General features: G+C 32.2%; 2 protein-coding genes across 2 annotated transcripts; both read left to right on the top strand.

The window, feature by feature from the left end:
• The first annotated feature begins 370 nt into the window (after positions 1-370).
• On the top strand, positions 371-4,782 carry LOC123664950 (facilitated trehalose transporter Tret1-like). Its single transcript, XM_045599315.1, has 7 exons — positions 371-422; positions 1,676-1,831; positions 2,179-2,377; positions 2,463-2,653; positions 3,125-3,507; positions 3,641-3,752; positions 4,499-4,782. The coding sequence occupies exons 1-7, from the start codon at positions 371-373 to the stop codon at positions 4,768-4,770; spliced, it is 1,365 nt and encodes a 454-aa protein (XP_045455271.1). The 3' UTR covers positions 4,771-4,782.
• Positions 4,783-7,556: 2,774 nt separating this feature from the next.
• Positions 7,557-18,526, top strand: LOC123664949 (facilitated trehalose transporter Tret1-like). The gene is made up of 9 exons (XM_045599314.1): positions 7,557-7,561; positions 8,535-8,644; positions 10,529-10,705; positions 14,048-14,203; positions 15,678-15,876; positions 16,058-16,113; positions 16,376-16,758; positions 18,074-18,185; positions 18,255-18,526. The coding sequence occupies exons 1-9, from the start codon at positions 7,557-7,559 to the stop codon at positions 18,524-18,526; spliced, it is 1,470 nt and encodes a 489-aa protein (XP_045455270.1).
• The last annotated feature ends 1,891 nt before the right edge of the window (positions 18,527-20,417 follow it).

Raw genomic sequence — 20,417 nt, 5'->3', positions numbered from 1 at the left:
GTATTTTGTTGTCTGGTTGTTTTCCTAGTACTACGTTCTGTAACGCTAAAAGTAATAAAAGTATAGATTTGGTCGGAGTTGTGACACTAATGGTAGGGCTGTTACGATATCAGGATAAAATAATAAAAATATGTGCAAAATTTCTTATGAATTTTCACAATGACATCAACTTTACTCGAAGAAAATTATTAACGCAGACTTATCGAGAGCAAAGTCACGTTTCCGAGTATGTAACGGTTTAATCGGTTATCAAAATAGTAGATAACTAGGTTTGATTTATTTAAATATTAGTTTTGCGCCTGTGCACATCTTCATGTAAGCCATATTGGATGAGATTAAGATTTTCGCCATTGCTATCTTATCTTAAAACATGGATTGTCTCACTATTACATTGTTCGTAGATAAATACAAAGATGAAGCGGGTTTGTATTCGTTTCATCTCAGATATTCATTAACAGTACTACATTTTTATTTGTGTAAACTATCTGTTGAGATTTAGTTTTTTTTTTATGTATTTAATGTTGTGCAAAATTCGTCTTTGGGGTCATTAGCCTTCGACTAATTTTGATTTGGAATACAAGTACGGTTGATGAAAACAAACATATGTGTGAAATTGTAATTAAATAGTGCATATGTGAAACAATTGAGAAATACTAAAGAGTTTAATAGGCAAAGTAAAGTTGGTACATATTAATTGATTGTGTTTTTTTTTATAAGTAACAAAGTAAAAATATATGATTTTTAATTTAATTTTATTAAATGCCAGTTTGTTGCAGATGTTATTATGGTTAAGGTTTCTTACCGTGAGGTTTTGTATTATTTCTTTTTAATAAATTAATTTTACAAAACTGTAAACTCCACCAAAATGTATTTCAAAATAACAGGAATCAAGAGACAAGTTCTAATATCTGCGAGTCGTGAGTATAATTTTTGAATATTTGGTTCTTTGATAGTCCCTTATAACTAACGTGAACAAATTTTTTGACACAAAACGGGATATTTTTTTTTAAGCTCAATCACGCACATCGTTATTTTTTAAGTTAATTAACTAAAATTAAATTATTAATTATCTAAAATTAATTAATTAACTGTTTATTTATTTACTTACACTATACAAGAAAACTGTAGTATCACTGACAATAAGCCTCTCGTTATTTATTTCCAAATTATAATTCGGATGACATTGGGCAATGCAAACACATTAACGCACTTAGTTTTCTTGGCGTTCAAAAACCAAGTTGTTTGTTTTAAACCAATTTTGATTTTGCGATAAAGAACTATTCACGTCATCGTTATTGACTTTTTTAATATCACTATATCCCAAATACTCTTAACATAAAATTGCATATCGTTTATCTGTGTATATTAAAAAAAGTAAAGGACCGAGAATTGAACTCTGTAGAACGCCAATAGTGTTTTGTTCGTGTGGGGAGTAGGGTAACAAGAACTCTAGGGGAGGATTGAGGGTAGAGTCGGCAATGCACTTGTAACTACTCCTGCCGTTGCAGTTATTCATTGACTACGCTATTAGCTTAACATCAGGTCGACCGTAAGCTTATTCCATCCGCTTGTTCATTGTCTATATATCGATAAAAGAAACAAATATTTTACGAAGTGTTCACATTATGTTTATCAATACTAATATTCAAAAACGTGTTTTTACTAATCTTTTCAGTTTACATAGGGCAACTGCTAGTAGGGTTCACGATAAGTTGGACAGGACCTATTTTTCTGAAAATTCGTGATCCTGCTCTATCGCCGTTGTCATATTTACCAACAGAAACAGAGCTATCTCTAATTGCATCTCTGTTATACGTTGGAGGTATTCCTGGTAGGAGAACATAATTATAAGTATAAAATATTTAGTATTTTAAGCTACAAATACTGTTATATCATATACATTGAATTGTGTCAAAATACATTGCATAATAGTTTTAGTGTCAATAATAGGCAAAAAGTAAGTCATATGCTTAAAGTTAAAACTATTTGACAGCATATAAAACCATCAGTATTTTTTTTTCTGCTATCCACGAGTTACGTATCCAATTAAAATATCAAATATTTTTTTTTTTTTAGTGTTTGTTAATTCTATTTATTTGGGGTTTGTACCCTTAAAAATAATCTTGACTAGAATTAGACTAGAAAAGACTTATAACTGTAATTTTCTTATCATTTTAGGTCCTTTTATAACGAGTTGGTTATCAAATGTACATGGCAGGAAACCTTGCATAATAATGGGAGGCGTAGTGTGTTGCTTGGCGTACAGTGTGCTAGTGTGGGCTCAAAGTTTAGCCATGTTATACTGTGCCAGATTATTAGCAGGTTTAGCAATAGGTATAATTGCTGTGATGAACCTAGTACATATCGGTGAAATAGCGTTAGTATATTATTGATAGAAAATAAGATTTTTATTATTATCATCACTTTGTTTAGTTTCGCTAATCTTTCCTGTCTGTCAACAGATCTTCAAATATCAGGGGTATACTTTTAACGATTATTGGCATATTTACAACATGTGGATCTATACTGGTGTTTGCTGTTGGACCGTACTTTTCATATAAAATAGCAACGTCTGTTGGCTTGGCTTTAAGTCTAGCGTTCACACTACTTACTTTATTTATACCAGAATCACCAATATTTTTTGTATTAAAAGGTATGCCTATAGTTATGTGTTTGCATATTGAAAATGTTATACGCGCGTGGTGCGAGTAGTCGTCTGAAAAATCCACGGTTTGTGGGTTTGATTCCCGCTAGTTAGTTTAGTTGTATTTGTACAAATATTATTTCCGGTTTGGACGTCTGTCCTTGTGGGTCTTCCCACCGTGTCTCGGAGAGCACGTTAAGCCGTCGGTCTCGAATGTTATCATAAATACCTGATGTCGATCGTTACTCATAATAGGAAACTTATTCACTAAAATACACAGGAGCAACGTGCCTTCTCCTACGCCTAGCAGTGGCATCCCACTAACATAAAATTTACAGTGTGATGCGTATTTTAAAAATATTATGTCTAATAGATATATGAGAATATAATGTCTACGAATTCAAAATGTCTCAAATGAATTAGGTAAAACTAGAAAATACATTTTAATAATTCAATTCATTCAAGCAATGATTTTTTCAGATAATGTTGATGAAGTTAGAAAAACATTAAACGATTTAGGCAGAGAAGGTGACATAGAAAACATATTGGAGACCAAGAACAACTTTACGAATAAAACGACTAAAAAAGATTGGGTTGAACTTATAACACTGAGAAGTAATAAGAGAGCAATGTTCATCGTGTTCACATTGAACATTTTGCAACACTGTAGTGGCATTTTTGCTATATTAGCATACTCTGGATCAATATTTGCAATGTCTGGATCATCAATAAGCCCGAACATATCTATGTTGATAATTGGCTTATTTCAAGTAACTGGAAGCGCATCAGCACCGTTTTTTGTTGAAAGAAATGGGAGGAAAATGCTATTATTTTTATCTTGTGTTGCATGTTTTCTGAGTATGGTGAGATTCATAATCACTTATAAATTTTTAACTAAATACCGATATTTAATTATGATACTTATTAAATATATTTATAAGTCTCTTATACTGATGTTAAACTATTTTTAAGATAATGATTTTTTTTTCTAACTAGTTATTACTTGGAGTTTACTTTTATTTGGATCACATACAATATGCTGCATTGAAAAATGTAAAATGGTTGCCGCTTCTTATTCTCATTGTATTTGTTATTGGATATGATGCTGGTAAGTTGGACGGAAAATGTATTAAATATTTCATACTTTATTACATGAAGCGTAGTATTACAAACACGTCGAAAATTTATCAGAATCTGTATCGACTTTATACATATAGCGATATGTTTTGAAAGTAGAAAAAAACAGTCTAGTCAAAAATTCCCATTAATAATAGTATTCAAACAAACCAAAACTTTAATAATATTATATTACAACAAACCGTTCGTGAATATGTATTGATTTGTATGTAATAACTGTGTGTGTGTGTTTATTTTTTGTATAATATACTAATAACTGACTAGTAAGATTCACCATAGAACTCGATAGATGACGCTGTTGTCTACTTGTCGAATTCATAAGCTAATAGGCTTTTAAATTTGTCGGGCAGTAAACGCTTCTTTTTGATTCCGATAGTATGTATATGTATTATTTCGTAGAATTAAAGTAATATAAATTAAGTAACTTAAATTATTTATTTAATATTATATCTTAGGTTATCTAATCATTCAATAGAAATAATAATTTATTAAATTGACGATAGAATATCTGAATTATATATTTTAGATTGGTCAGTTTTGATAATAACTCACTTTGATAATGCTTAGAGCGGAGACGTTTTTTTTGACCAAGTAGTCTTCGGTTCTTGATTGAACCGTCAATTTTAAGTAACATATTTATTGGTTTAGTCACTTTAGTCCAAACAATATTTTGAATATTATCTAGTTTTTCATTGATTTCTTTTTTTTTTCTTTTAGGTTTAAGTGTTATTCCAAATGTCCTCGTCGGTGAGATGTTTACAACCAATGTGAGAAGTAAAGGTTCAGCCGTAGCTGTGTCTTTGTCGTGGTTGTCAGGTTTTCTGGTGACGATTGCTTTTGGAGCAATAACAGATAATATCGGCATATACGCAGCGTTCTGGTTTTTCTCTTGCACTAGTTTTATCGCGTGTTTGTTTACAGTATTTTTTGTCCCGGAAACAAAAGGAAAGAGTTTGCTAGAGGTTCAAGAGATATTAGAAAATAAATAAATGTACAAACTATATTGTCTTATTTTGAATATCTCAAATGCAGCTTAGAAGTAAAAAATTCAGATTAGAAAGATCTAATTTAATTTCTTAAGACTTTATATTAAGTGTTAGGGGTCATCCAATAATCTAATTTAAATTTATTTTTTTCAATTTCTTAAAATTAAGGTGATGTTTTTAGTAGCTTTTTAATTCCACTACCCTTGGTGAATAGGTGAGGTTTTAGACTGCCGCCCATACCCAAAAATCAGGTGTAGTTTATTGACAAAAGGTGGGAACACGGTGTGGATATCAATGTGGTTGCGGATAATATGTGGTCGAGAATAGCTCAAGAAAGACAATAATAATGAAAGAAGTAGGAATAGGCGTACACCAATCAAGGGCAAACGTTGTCGATGATTTTCTTTTTTTTTTTACGTGACGTACATGTGATATCTCATTACAACCCCCTGCTTTCTCGTGATATTCGTGTTTTTCGGAACTCACGTGATTAAGGGATGAACTTTTTAGTGTTCAGAATAAATGTACTGTAGATCCACATTTGTGAATTTGATAATATGTTCAGCTTACTAATTTTTTACGATTTATAAATAACATTTTTTTTTGTAAAACACTTTTGCATACTGATTTCATTAAAAATAACTATAACAATTATTTCTATGTAATTTTAAGCGTTAATTTCCGAAATAGAAAAACGTTGTTTCATTTTGTTGTTTGTCATTGAAAATAAATAAGACGAAAAAAAAAATGAAAATGTGCGTTTCATATACTATGTCTTGAAGTAGTATGTTCTGTTTGAGCTAAGGATAAAAAGGGCTAACAAACGAAGGTCAAGTAATCCGGCTCAAATGAAGACAAATATAATTTTTTGTAAAGAAGTAAGTAAACATACGCCTAATCTTTCTTAAAACACTTATGTCGTCTCGTATTAGCTGTTATCTGTTGCTTTGTTCGCACAGATAATAATAATCGTATGTACATTTGAAATAAACTGAGATGTTTATATTTTTTGTTTAATATCATTGATTTAGTTTGTAATAGCCCACTGCTGGGCATATGCCTCTTTCCGATCAGGTGTACATGATAACAACCAGGACCGACAGCTTAACGTGCTCTGAGGCTGGTGAGGAGATCATGAGGACTAACGACCATACCGGAAATAAATATTTGTATAAGCACAGATATCCACTACGGGCGGAAATCGAACTCGCGACCATCGATGTTTAGGCGCCGCGAACACGGAACACACACCATTACACCAGAGCGGTTGTCAACAAAGTGCTATTTATTTACTGTAAGTAAATTTAACGTGAGCTACGTAACCCAATCCCACGAATATGCTGACATACCAAACTGATGGGAGCTTCCCAGGCGACCACCTCACGAGTTCATCGTATTAGCCTTTCAATGCCCCATTGTTTTAATTACTAACTTTATAATTGTAATATTATTTTGATCACTCTTTAGTCCCACTTCGACTAAAGCAGTCATTAGTTATATGATAATTATTGTATTAATATGTAATAAATAAATAATTAATAATTATTCCTTTTTTATTAACTCGTGTCATGAACTGTTGCTAAAAATTATAGATGAACAGTTCGAAGTATAATAATCAATACCTATATATGTCTTGTATTATATTATATGTCTTAAAATCTTACCTTAAGATAACATCGGAGTTTGTGAAATAACACCGTGCAACAAACAACAACAATAACAATGAGAATAACAATAAATACTTACAACACACACGGTTGTTTGTTCCCACGGTAAGCAACTAAATGCTTGTGTTATAGGGAACAGCCGACTGATATAGCTACATATGTATTTTTTTTTGATAAATATGCATACAAATAATACATATATAAAAAATATATATTACACCCAGACTCAGGGTGGGAATAGCCACCACCCCCGGACCAGAAAGCAGGGTCACTACAAACTGCGCCAACGGACTCATCAAAACACCAGACATTAACATATTAATAAAAAGTAGGATTAGTTACATTTTGTTTTAAATTTAAATTCATCTATAAAAACTAATCGTCGCCTATAAATCTTGAAACACGGGTATGATAAGTACCTATTTTCCCTAAAATATCCATAAATAAATATTGTTGCAATTGATAAAATTTAAACGTGAAAAAATGTTGTTATTGTGATAACAGTCAATAGACAATTAAATTTGATAAAAAAGTATGTAAAAGTTGTATTACCTACTATGCGTTTGCCGTGGCTTTAATGACAAGTTTTTTGAGATATTTTGACTTATATTTTATATTAGACTTAAATTTATTATAACCGATTTCGAAATCGCTATCATGCCGTATCGTAAAAATTCCGGTGAAGGCTGTATTTGAGAGTTGCGAAAAATTTGAAAAAAAAAAGAAAGCATTGCAATAATCGAGAAGTTTGGCGCAAACTTTGAAAGCCCAGTTATGTCCAGCAGTGAATGCGATAGGCTAAAGTGATATCTTCTTCTCTTTCGATCCCATGTTTCCATAGATTAACAGTTCAGATTAACGAGATGATGCAAGATCAGCGAAGTGTACAATAAAAGTCGTTTATCAACAATAATTGGTTAGTATTTGGAAGTAGAAAAATATTAAACACATCTACAATCAAACAACGATATCACCTTAGTGTAACCGCTGCAATAAATTGTGTTACTGCTTTATCAAAGAGATAATTAATTGTTAGTGCACTTTTCTCAAATTGTTAGGACGTGAAGTAACAAAAATGTTCTTTAGAAATAATGGAATTTTAAATCAAATAATATCATCGACATGCAGTGAGTACCTATTTAAAAACACAAGAACATGTTAATTTTTATTCATGTTTTTATTTTATTATCCTTTTTATTGTAGTGTTGCTTGATTAAGTTTCTTTTGTATGCTTTTATACGTCGCACTGTTTTTAATATTTTTTTGCTTTCAAGTTTTCCTCTAAAATCATTTGACAAAAATACGAGAGGTAAAATACAGTCTACCGTATAAATATATTTTAATCTATGCAAATTAATAATTCATTTTTGTTAATTCGAAGAAGTATAACGAAAATTTCTTTAAGGTGTATTTCAAAATCTTCAGCGATTCCGATAAATTCTATTCATTAAATTTAATAATAATAATAAATAACTTTATTGCACACAGTAACATATAACAATTACATAAGAATAAAGCTTAAAGGGAAAATAATAATTACATCGCATGCAACGGGCGGTCTTATCACTAGGTAGTGATCTCTTCCAGACTACTCACCAGATAGGAGCTTGTTGAATATAAGGGGCTTGTGCAGCTTTAGAATATAATATAATCTACAATTATATAATATATACAATCCATATAAATACATACAAATATCTACACATGCGCAATACTCACAGTATTAAAGAGTATAAATAAATAAATAATAATGAAATATATAATATAATAAATAAATAATAATATTATATATAAATAATAAAGAAGTAATTTAAAAAAATAAAATAAAAAATATGCTTAATTGGTACAAATATAAGTCGTTTTGAGAAAATAATGGCGAATATATGCGTGTAAGAAATTAAGTCATAGTTTTGTAAAAGTTCTTAACTCGATTTTTGAAGACAGATATAGTAGGGGATTGACGGATTTTAGAAGGAATTCCACAGTCTTACAGCCTTTAGCGAGAAAGAACTGGAATATAAGCTCGTGTTTATATGTAGGTAAACTTAACTTATTATCATTTAGAGAGCGAAGATTTAGGTGAAAAGTAGGGTTACCCAGGAAAGAAAAGCGCTCTTTAAGGTATAGCGGGGAAGAAGTATGGAATAAAGGAGAGTTACGACATGGAGGTTACGACGGTGCTTTATCGGGAGCCATCCGAGCTTTGAGCGGTACTGCGAGACTTGATCGAATTTTATTTTATTTTAGTATATTTGGGGCAAGCACTAATAGGATACACAATATCTTGGTCAGGACCTATTTTGCCGAAATTGCGAGATCAGAATTAATCACCATTAATCTCATTGCGACTCTTTTGTACGTTGGAATAATTCCAGGTAATGCTAGTATTTTTTTTTTCAAGAATTACAATTTAACATTAACATATCTTAGTCAAGTCTAAGGGATAACACAGTTCCTTTACCACCTTGGAAATTAAAAAGCCGACCGATGGCGGGATAACCATCCAACTGCTGGCTTTGAAATACACAGGCCGAAGACGGGCAGCAGCGTCTTCGGTGCGACAAGCCAAAAGCCAGTACTGCGGTCATCAACCCGCCTGCCCAGCGTGGTGACTATGGGCAAAACACATGAGTTCACGTTATTTTTGGCGTAAACTTGTGGAGGCCTATGTCCAGCAGTGGACTGTATAGGCTGCAATGATGATCTTAGTCAGTATATTTTGTTTTTATAATAAACTATCAACATAAAAAAAACATTGTTTGTACTTCCCTAGTCAGGCTAGAGATTTTGGGCAAGATGTTGCTTACCTTTAAATGAACATATATTGATTTTCTCGAACATTTTTGTAGTTTAACATGAAAAAATAAAGTACATACTTTTGCAAGTCTTCGTCAATAAGAGGAATTCTTTTAAGCGTTGTTGGAATTTCCATGACTTGCGAAGCAATCTTATTATTTGCTATAGGAGGATTTCTATCATACCATGCATCAACATATTTTTGGTTTAGGTTTAGCAATAGTTTTTACGTTATATGTTACTTTTCATACCAGAATCTCCTATATTTTATGTATTAAAAGGTAATATTAATAAAAATATTAATCATATTTCTCCAAACGTACTGGTCAAACTATATGTAATTTGAATCAGAACCATTTAATAACTATTTTTAGTTGAAAGATTAGGAAGAAAAACGCTTCTGATAATATCGACTACTATATGCTCTCTCAGTATGGTAAGCAATAGTTTTTATTAAAATGTCTAACATGTTGGTTCGTTTTTTTTTTAATACAATGGTAGTAAACAATCTTTAGATTCGTCGTTTGGCTAGCCCGTTGGCGCGGTTTGTAATGACCCTAGCTGTGGCTTCGATTCCCGCCTGTATTGTATAAGATTTGTATATATATTATATTTTATATTCTATGTATATTTTTATATAAAAAATAGCTATAACTGTCGGCTGTTGCTTATAACACAAGCATTAAGTTTCTTACGATAGGAAAACAAGACCACGACGCGTTGGCGCAGCGGTCATAGCACTGGCTGTTGCGCTGGCGGTCGCGGGTTCGATTCCCGCTCACGACAGACATGTGACACGTGTGTATCGACCGTTGTGTATGTGTATTTTGTGTGTTTTCGGGCCCCCAAGACAGGAGAATATCCTACTGTAGGGTCATTTGAGTTTGAAGCATTTATTATTATCTATTATATACGGTAAAAAAATAAAAAATAAAATAATGTTTTTTTTTTTATTGGATACGATTCTGGTAAGATTTTTTAAACATTTTTTGGGTGTGCAGCAAGCGTGCGTGTAGCGCCTGATGATAAGCGGTTACCGCAACTTATGAACACTGGCAATATAAGGAAATTTTTTTAACCCGTCGTCGAGTACTTCTCCAGGAGCTTACTGCCTACATTGCTCAAAGGATCAAAACACTAATCAAGAGTGTTATTTGGTGATGTTTAGTACAGTAAAGGTGCGTCCTTAATCGATATGTTCCAGATTTGAAGGAAGTCATTTGGCGCCTCTACCTCCTTGATAATTTTCTTTTAACATTCACTATCGATTAATTTTACATCATTTTTCTTTATTTTAGGAATAGGAATAGTTCAGAATGTCCTTATTGGTGAGATGTTCTCGAGTGAAGCGAGAAGTATTGGTTCCTCAGTCGCGATGACCACAGCATGGTTAGCAGGATTTGTGGTTACCTCGGTTTTTAATAGCACGTTGGAGAGCTTAGGTGCTTATGGTGTTTTTGGATTTACTCAAGTACGTGCGCCTGTGCACTTTTGTTCACAATATTCTTCATTCCTGCAACAAAAGCAAAGTCTTTTGGATATACATAGGTTAAATAATAATTTATGTTTTGTTTCTTTTATTTCATGACGACACGCATTACAAAATATAAATAATGCCAATAGATGATTAAAGAATTAGGTATTAAATAGGTTTAAGTTCTCAAGTGAGAATAATCCAATTATCTTTTAAATATTAAACCAATATTTTTCATATTATTATTTTTTAATTTTTTACACGAGTGTGTATCGACATATTTTGGAGTGAAATGTATGTGTCAGCTCTGACATGCAAATTTGATTTTCAGAACTTGTCAGCACAAAAATATATGTCCGTAATTGTTTCACAAGTCGAGATGCTAATCTGATAATCTTAAATATTAGAGACGTTCATAAAATAGCAAACGTGTTTTTCTAATTAACTAAGAGATATATTTAAAAAACCTGTCGAATTCTTGCTAATCCAACCAAGTCCTACTATCCTCATTATATCCCTAGTTACATTGCTTGCTATCATATAACATAAACAAGAAGTAGTCAGTAAGGTTCAAAATCAAGACTGTTAAAGTTGCTGACATCCAGCAACATTAGGCAAGCCTTTCCTGTGGATGCCAATTGCGATTTGAAAATTATTATTTAACATGCTCCGATGACAAAGTAAACTTGAAAATGATTTTAAATTTGATTCTTTTGCACTTTGATTAGTGTGACTTAGTTTTTGATTAATTTATACTGTTAACACCCCCCCACCCCCTGTACCTTCGGAGCAGATAACAGGATCACTACAAACTGCGCCAAAGGGCTAGTCAAATATATGCTCATAAATTATTTTTGTTTTTAAAAATACCATACAAACCACTTTTTTATCTTACTTATTTAAGAAATAACTGTAGGCTTAATAAGATTATGATTAACTCTTATCGGTGAACTAAGAATTTTATAAAATTTATCTATGTCAACAAATTTATATAATTTATGACATAACAAAACAATAAATAAAAAAACTAATAGATATAAAGTATATTTTTAAGGATTATGATCAATAAAGAGTTAATATTGTAGCTAAAAATAATATAAAGTGGATTATGCTAAAGGGAATGTTTTATGTTTTAATTACTAGTACCTTAGTGACCGAGCTCAGCTCGGTATTTTTAGTAAATCGTGAAGGATTAGTAGAAGAGATAGTTAAAATGATTCAGTGCCGGTTTGGATGAAGTGTTTTTTAATCGACTTCAAAAAAAAAGGAGGTTACTCAATTCGACCGTATATTTTCGTTTTACTTCGTCGTTTATGAAAAGTTTTTGATAATTCTTTTTTTCTTGGAAAAAAGATACCCCTGGTGTGGTACCATAATAAGGAAACCAGGATCTGATGATGGGATCCCAGAGAAATCGAGGGAAACTCTCGAAAATTCGCATAACTTTTTTGCTGGGTGTACCGATTTTGGTGATTTTTAACTTAATCGAAAGCCGATGTTTATCATGTGGTCACATTTCATCGATATCTGATTACAACTTTTTGAGTAATCTTTGATAATGCGTATTTCTTGACTATTTTTTCGTATTCCTACGTTGTATTACTTGTCGATATAATTGAAGTCGGTTTTTTTTTTTCGTTTGCCTGCAAACACAATTATTAATAATGAATTAACGCACGATGTATAACAAAGACAATGTATAAAATAAAAATAAGAAATGACGATAAATTGAAAATTGATACAAATTACACAATTACAAGATTGAGAGTAATTGATTCTCAAAAACTGATAGGCGCTCCAAAAAATCGTGTTTTTTGGAAGTCATAATAATATATACAAATTACATATTTATAAAATATGAATAATTTTTTTAACGACAATAATAAAAAATTTGTATTTTTAAAAATATATATATATTTTATAAATATAAAAAATAAAAAATCAACAATAATAAAAAAAATAATAATGATAAAATATGAATGATATTTTTCGATTATCATCATTATCATCATCATCATTACAGCCTATACAGTCCACTGCTCTACATAGGCCTCCACAAGTTAACGCCAAAAATAACGTGAACTCATGTGTTTTGCCCATAGTCACCACGCTGGGCAGGCGGGTTGGTAACCGCAGTACTAACTTTGTCGCACCGAAGACGCTGCTGCCCGTCTTCGGCCTGTGTATTTCAAAGCCAGCAGTTGGATGGTTATTCCGCCACAAGTCGGCTTTTTAAGTTCCAAGGTGGTAGCGGAACTGTGTTATCCCTTAGTCGCCTCTTACGACACCCACGGGAAGAGAGGGGGTGGCTATATTCTTTAGTACCGTAGCCACACAGTACTTTTTTTCGATTATACCGGCATAATAATAAAAAATAAGAACTGCCTATTTAAATAAAAATCGAGAGCAATTAGAAAAAAAAAGAAAAAAAATACTTGATCAGGGGGCATGGCGATTTGAACCATGATCTTCTCAGTTGATCGCGACCGGCCGATTTCCCACCGAGCTATTACAACTTTATTATTATTTTATTAAATTTACCTTCGTATTTTAACGACATTTTTTCACTCCCTAAAAACAGGGATAAAACGACATTTTCTAAAAATGAATCCTAGCTAGACGAATTTATTTCCCCCGAAACCTCCTATATACTAAATCTTATGAAAATCGTTGGAGCCGTTTCCGAGATTCAGATTCTATATATATAATATATACATATACAAGAATTGCTCGTTTAATAGTATTAGATATAGTCCTTTCGTGATCAAGATTGAGATTGTTGTAAAGTGTCCGAAACGTCGGGCATGTAAAAAACCTAATAAACCGCGATAAAATCCAAAAAAGTTCACTATATATTTAGTAATCTTTTGACAAGCTAGTTAGTTTTTACAAGTGCTTGTCTCTTGTATGTTCTCTTTGTGAACTAAAACTTTTCTATACAAGCTGTTTTTCATTAACTAATTTATCAAGCTGTCAAATATAGTCACTTAGTATATAATAATACAATCACTTTATATACCTCATATTGACAACGTTTTTTGTGACGAGATATCACTTTGTGGATACAACTAATACGCGATAAAGTGTAATTCAATAAACATCTATTAAAATGTTCTTTAATAAAACGTCTGGAATAAAAAATCAAATATTAATATCGGCTTGCCGTACGTATTTCAAACGTTGTATAAATATAGTGCCGTATTAAGTTTTTAGTGCCAGTGTATTAGTATAAGGAAATTGAGTGTGGTACAAAAATATTAAAATGCTTAAGAGTATATATATACTTCAAAGAAAAATGAAAGGAAGTGTAGGAATACATCATTAAGTGTTGTATTAATTTCAGTATATTTAGGACAAATGGTCCTAGGATACACAATTACTTGGACGGGTCCGATCATACCAAAACTCCGAGATCCCGATCAATCACCACTACGCTATTTGCCATCGGAAGCGGAAATTTCGCTTATAGCTTCTATAATGTACATTGGGGCTATACCAGGTAACGCACAATATTTATACAAAATTATTTAGACTACAACAATTATACGTTGAGATTAGTGAGATAATCAGTCTAAACTGTGTGATCCTTTACACAAATTACTGGTACATAATGCTAAATATAATTATCGTAACTGACACAGTAACTTATAAATGCAAATAAATTAAGCTAAGGAATTAAATAATTAAAAAGATTATAAAAAAGTTAAGAAAAGACCAATTCAGTTTAAGTAAAAAAGTTTCAGTTTTGGTTTATAATATAAAACGTGGTCACATGGGTTGATGCGTTCACGGAGGTAGCGCACAGTAGGATTTGTCCTGTTCAAAATCTGGAGCAGCCCCTCTGGGGAAGTACCCTACAGAAGACCATAGCTACATAATATTGTTCTCAATCAATGTTGTGTGCTTCTCTCGCGAGCAAGATGGCCAGAACTCCTGGGGAAGATCGGGAATAGGGCTTACAACACGTTTGTGATTCTTCGAGTGTTGCAAGCATCTATAGGTTTCGTTAACCGCTTTTCATCAGGTGATAAGATTGTTTACCGGCTAAGTCATTATAAAAATGCGTTAGACATTGCAGTTTCGATCGCCCGTGACAGGTTTGTTTGTTCTTGTATTGCTGATTTCATTATTATTTAGTTATTTCCTACGTTTGCTCAAGTTAGGAGACCGTTACTTAAGATTTTTATTTTTTATTATTATTTATTCATATCTCTATAAATAGTTTTTTGTACAAAAAAATGATGCTTCCTCCTTTAACTTGTATAAAATAAAAAAGTTCCGTATAATAAATTATGTTTGCTCACAAACGAAAAAAAAAACCGACTTCAATTTCATCGACGAGTAATACAACGTAGATCGACGAAAAAATAGTCAAGTAACTACGCGTTATCAAAGATAACTCAAAAAGTAGTTATCAGATCTTGATAAAATTTATATATAACCACATAATAAACATCAGCTTTCGATTAAATTAAAAATTATCAAAATCGGTACACCCAATAAAAAGTTATTACGGATTTTCGAGAGTTTCCCTCGATTTCTCTAGGATTCCATCATCAAATCCTGGTTTCCTTATCACGGTACCAAACTAGGGATATCCCCTTTCCAACAAAAAAAGAATTATCAAAATCGGTACATCCAGTAGAAAGTTACGCGGTATAATACAACGTAGGTCGACGAAAAAAGCGTCAAGTAAAAACGCATTATTAGATATAACTCGAAAAGTAGTTGTTAGATCTCAAATAAATTTAAATGGGACCAATTGGCACACACCACCTTTCGATTAAAACAAAATTTGTCGAAATCGGTCTACCCGGTCAAAAGTTCTGATGTAACATACATAAAAAAAAAAAAAAAAAGTCGAATTGAGAACCTCCTCCTTTTTTGGAAGTCGGTTAAAAACAAATAGATGTTCGTTAAATTAGTATCTCATTTAAAAAAATAAATGAAATTAAACTGTTTTATATTTTCAGGCCCATATATAATGGGATGGCTATCGAATTCTAAAGGAAGGAAGCCTTGTCTGATTCTTGGCGGCATGCTGTCAGTAATGGCTAATATCATTTTGTCTATAAGCGAGAATTTAGCCATGCTGTATTTCGGAAGAATCATAGCTGGTGCTGGGATTGGAATTATATCCTTGATCAATGTAGTTTACATTGGAGAAATAGCGTTAGTACATTTTAGCCCAATTTTTCAATAATTCGTTACGAATTTAAGTTGTTTCTTATCTCTCTCATGTTTATTCAAATTTGCTTATTACTTATAAAAACTAAATTAAAAAGATTTGCGTAATAACGTATATTTCTCAATTTATATTAAATTAATTGTATATTTTATCTTTTTGTTGCAGATCCACGTCTATAAGAGGATTTCTCTTAACAGCTATGGGAGTTTTTACAACTATTGGTGCAATTTTATTGTTGTCTGTTGGACCATTTTTTTCTTACCATACATCGACATACGTTATTTTAACAATGTCCATAATTTTTACGGCATGTGTATTGCTGTTGCCAGAATCTCCTATTTTTCACGTATTAAAAAGTAAGTATAAAATACTTTCCAAAACTTTTGTTATTAAAGACATTTTCTGAGATAATGAATAATGAATTATTAATTCATAATTTTAACAACTTTCTAACGTTCTTTCTTAATATTTTTATTATCTTAGATGATGAAGAATCACTCGTTAAAGTTCTAAAGATATTGGGAAGATTAGAAGACAAGGATAATCTATATGAAGTTAAAAAAGAGTTCAAATCGACCAATACTAAAATGGACTGGAGAGAATTGTTCACACTAAAAACAAACAGGCGTGCACTTTTTATTGTTGTTACTATAAATATTTTACAACACGGAAGTGGTGTTATGGCTGTTTTCTTCTTTTCTGCATCTATATTTGAAATGGCGGGTTCATCTATTAGCGCGAGTGTATCTATGATAATAATTGGAGGTTTTGAACTATTCGGTAGTGTTGTATCATCTTTCTTCATCGAAAGGTTAGGACGAAGAACGCTTTTAATAATATCTACTATTGTATGCGCTATCAGTATGGTAAGTTCTGCTTGACACACATAGGTTTCTTAATGACAGTTTCAACTTTAACTTCAGTTTTCAAAAAATTCAGTTGTCCTAACAAATATTTGGACCAAGGCTTCACTGCTCTATAACTTAATCATTGATCTGTATCGACTTTCTACCACAATCAATTAATATTTATGGCAAAATTGAAGCGTAATCTCATCTATACGCTTTAACTTGTAATATCTCACTGATAGGCCTCTTGCCCCATGTAGGAGAAGGATCAGACCTTAATCCACCACGCTACTCCAATGCGGGTTGGCGGATATATTCCCTACTATGAGTAACGATCGCTATCAGGTGTACATGATAACAACCGGGACCGACGGCTAAAAGTGCTCTCCGAGACACAATGAGGCAACCCATAAGGATTGCACAAACACCCAGGCCACGGCAAACGTTTGTATGGCAAAATAGCCAACAGTATTTACATTTCTTTATTACTATAGACATAAATATATAAAAGGACTAGCTGACCTAGCGAACTTCGTATCACCTTATTTTTTTCTGAAATATAATAATAACATAATATATCAAAATAAAATATAGCCTATCTTTTAAGTTGGATCAAACTGCACACGGTGTGCAAATTTGACTAAAATCGGTTAAGTAGTTTAGGAGTCCATTGAGGACAAACATTGTGACACGAGATTTATATATATTAAGATAATTTTTAATAAAATAGTTTTTATAAAAAACACGCAGTAGGTTCACTAGATGTAAAGTAATAATTGTCACCACTGACTAACCTTAGAACTATGTACATAAAATGTAAATGCATCACTCGTTTGAGAAAATAAAGGAGTTAAGGATAGGATTTATATAGAACAGATGTACAGGTATACAAATAATTTCAAGTAGGCCATAGCAAGAAACATTCTTCTTAAGTTTTGACTGAAGACTTTGCTCAATCTTACAGAGCTTCACAGCCACCTAATAAAACTCTCAATTAGTATTATGTTCCTGTAGTGAGCAGGGTTGCCTAAGCTTCTAGAAAGTGTGGGAGTAGGCAGTGGGGTTGCCATACTTCTGGTGTATCAGGCGTCCATAGGCTACGCTAACAAAAAAAAATTTCTTTCGGTTTTCTTCGCACCGTGCAAATACTGCTGCATTGTCATTTTACGCAAATTTTATAGGAAAGCTATGATAACCCTGGTCGAGCATACAGACACAGTTTATCGGCTGCAGCTAGGTCTAATTATATCGTTTTGTATACATACCTCCTAAGTATTTTCAAAGAGATACACGTAATAATTTTTTTATTAACATCAGCTTTTGTTAATTTCAGTTTTCGCTAGGCCTGTACTTTTACTTGGACCACGTAGGAGCACCTGGAATAATTAACGTGCAATGGTTACCTTTGGTTATTCTCATAGTATTCTTTATTGGATATGATTTTGGTAAGAAAATTTTATAGCAATGTAAAATTATATATGTTTATACGGTGAAACATTTAATCTTTGTTACAGGATTGGGAATAGTGCCAAATGTTCTCATAGGCGAGATGTTCACCTGTAACGTAAGAAGTAAGGGATCAGCTGTTGCTCTGACTTGCGCTTGGTTAGCTGGATTTCTGGTTACAACTGCGTTTGGTTCATTGATTGAGGTTATCGGTGGTCACGTTATGTTCTGGTTTTTCACTTGTACCTGCACTTGTGCGTTATTGTTCACAATATTTTTTATCCCTGAAACAAAAGCCAAGAGTCTCTTGGAAATCCAAAAACATATGGCTGGGAAATAGATTTATATATACTTGATTATATGTTATATTTTTTTCTCTGATCTGCTCTCGATAAGATTATTGTTATTGGGCGATAAAATATTATTATGAAATATGAAAAATGATAGTAAGTTATTTTTTTTGCTCTGCCTTTTAGTGCTTTGTTTAGAATGTGATTGTAATGACAATACTATGTACATCCTCGGACCCTTGGCTGCCTGGATGAGATCGATTTTCAGCGATAAGACCGCTCTATGTACTTTATGTGATACTTTGTGTCATATGTATCATCAATCAATCTAATATGCATTATTTCTGTTTTGGTGTACAATAAAGTGTATTATTATGTTATGTTACATTGTATATTTATATCATCAATATAATTATATTGAGACTTCTATAGCCCTATTAGCTATTATTATATATATTTGTTTGTGTATAAAGTGGAGTGGAAAGTAATGTTATTTTTGTAGATCCAGATAAATTTTATCAGTTATTTAACTTTAATTAATAAAATAATTGCCATCGTATTAAATTTTTTTTTGTGTCCAATATGTAAGCTTTAAATATCAAATCGATACAAATCAAAAGGTTTCGTCAAAGGAAAACTGAATTACTTAAAGAGTTCGGCAAAAATTTTTTTTTTAGTTTTAAGTTTGTAAACTTTAGTTGATTTTAAACTTGTAAGTTTAGTTAAGTTTTCTTTTCAAATTTTTTTGAAGTCATTAGACTAATACAGAGTTACTAGCAGACACGCGTAAAACTTATATCATTTTAGACTATGGATCGTTAATATCATAGTCTTTAATCTAGCGATAAATTTTTATGTATGTTATAAATTTAACTAATGGATATCAACAGATTAGACCCTGTTACGATTAAAAAGCTCCATGGATTATGCACGTAGGCTAGGATATGAAAGAATTAGTAATATATATTTATATACTTTACTAGCTGCCCGGACAGACTTATTTCTATCAAAAGTTCATAGTAAAAATTAATTAAAAAAATATTATTATTTTTTTAGTATTAAAACCTTCTGTGGGCTTTATGAAACACAAAAAAAATAAATTAGCCGAATTGGTCGAGCCATTCTTGAGTTATGCGCTTTTTTTTATAGTTATGTGATATATCCACAGGCTTATTATGTACTGTGTGGCTACGGTACTAAAGAATATAGCCACCCCCTCTCTTCCCGTGGGTGTCGTAAGAGGCGACTAAGGGATAAGATAGTTCTGCTACCACCTTGGAACTTGAAAAGCCGACCGATGGCGGGATAACCATCAAACTGCTGACTTTGAAATATACAGGCCGAAGACGGGCAGAAGCGTCTTCGGTGCGACAAAGCCAGCCCTGCGGTCACCAACCCGCCTGCCCAGCGTGGTGACTATGAGCAAAACACATGAGTTCACGTTATTTTTGGCGTAAACTTATGGAGGCCTATGTCCAGTAGTGGACTGTAAAGGCTGTAATGATGATATTATGCCCGTGCTTTTGTTATTCCATATATTATTATTATTATTTTTTAAGATGCATCGGTACTTCACCGCAACTTTAGAATCCTAGAAGCCTTAATAACCAGTCTTAAAATGTCTAAAAGCATTTCTTCACTAACTTATATCTCCCTCTTAACTTCACCTCACCCGATCACATTTTGCGTAACACTCTCGTCACGCACTTTCCAGCTTACTCCTCAAGTCAAGCGTGGTAAAAAAGTTTTACTTCAATAATAATAAATATCTCCTATTTTATCTTCGGTGATCGCAAATCTTAGTCTCTACATCATCATCAAAATATTACACTGAGTTAATAATTACAGTATTGCTGTGAAAATTTATTGAAATATAAAATATATTAAAAGCTCATCTTCTGAAATCTCTCTCATTTCTTAATGTTTTTAATGCGTAATTAT

Source organism: Melitaea cinxia, chromosome 23 (genome assembly GCF_905220565.1).
Source record: "Melitaea cinxia chromosome 23, ilMelCinx1.1, whole genome shotgun sequence".
Classification (NCBI taxonomy): Eukaryota; Metazoa; Arthropoda; class Insecta; order Lepidoptera; family Nymphalidae; genus Melitaea; species Melitaea cinxia.
This window is presented reverse-complemented; position numbering and strand designations above follow the sequence as displayed.

Coding starts and splice junctions, on each gene's coding strand:
- LOC123664949 (XM_045599314.1), top strand. Junction 15,877..16,057: donor GTTTACATTGGAGAAATAGC/GTTAGTACATTT, acceptor TTTTTGTTGCAG/ATCCACGTCTATAAGAGGAT. Junction 16,114..16,375: donor GGGAGTTTTTACAACTATTG/GTGCAATTTTAT, acceptor TTATTATCTTAG/ATGATGAAGAATCACTCGTT.
- LOC123664950 (XM_045599315.1), top strand. CDS start 371: ATGGATTGTCTCACTATTACATTGTTCGTAGATAAATACAAAGATGAA. Junction 2,378..2,462: donor GTACATATCGGTGAAATAGC/GTTAGTATATTA, acceptor GTCTGTCAACAG/ATCTTCAAATATCAGGGGTA. Junction 3,753..4,498: donor TGTTATTGGATATGATGCTG/GTAAGTTGGACG, acceptor TTTTTCTTTTAG/GTTTAAGTGTTATTCCAAAT.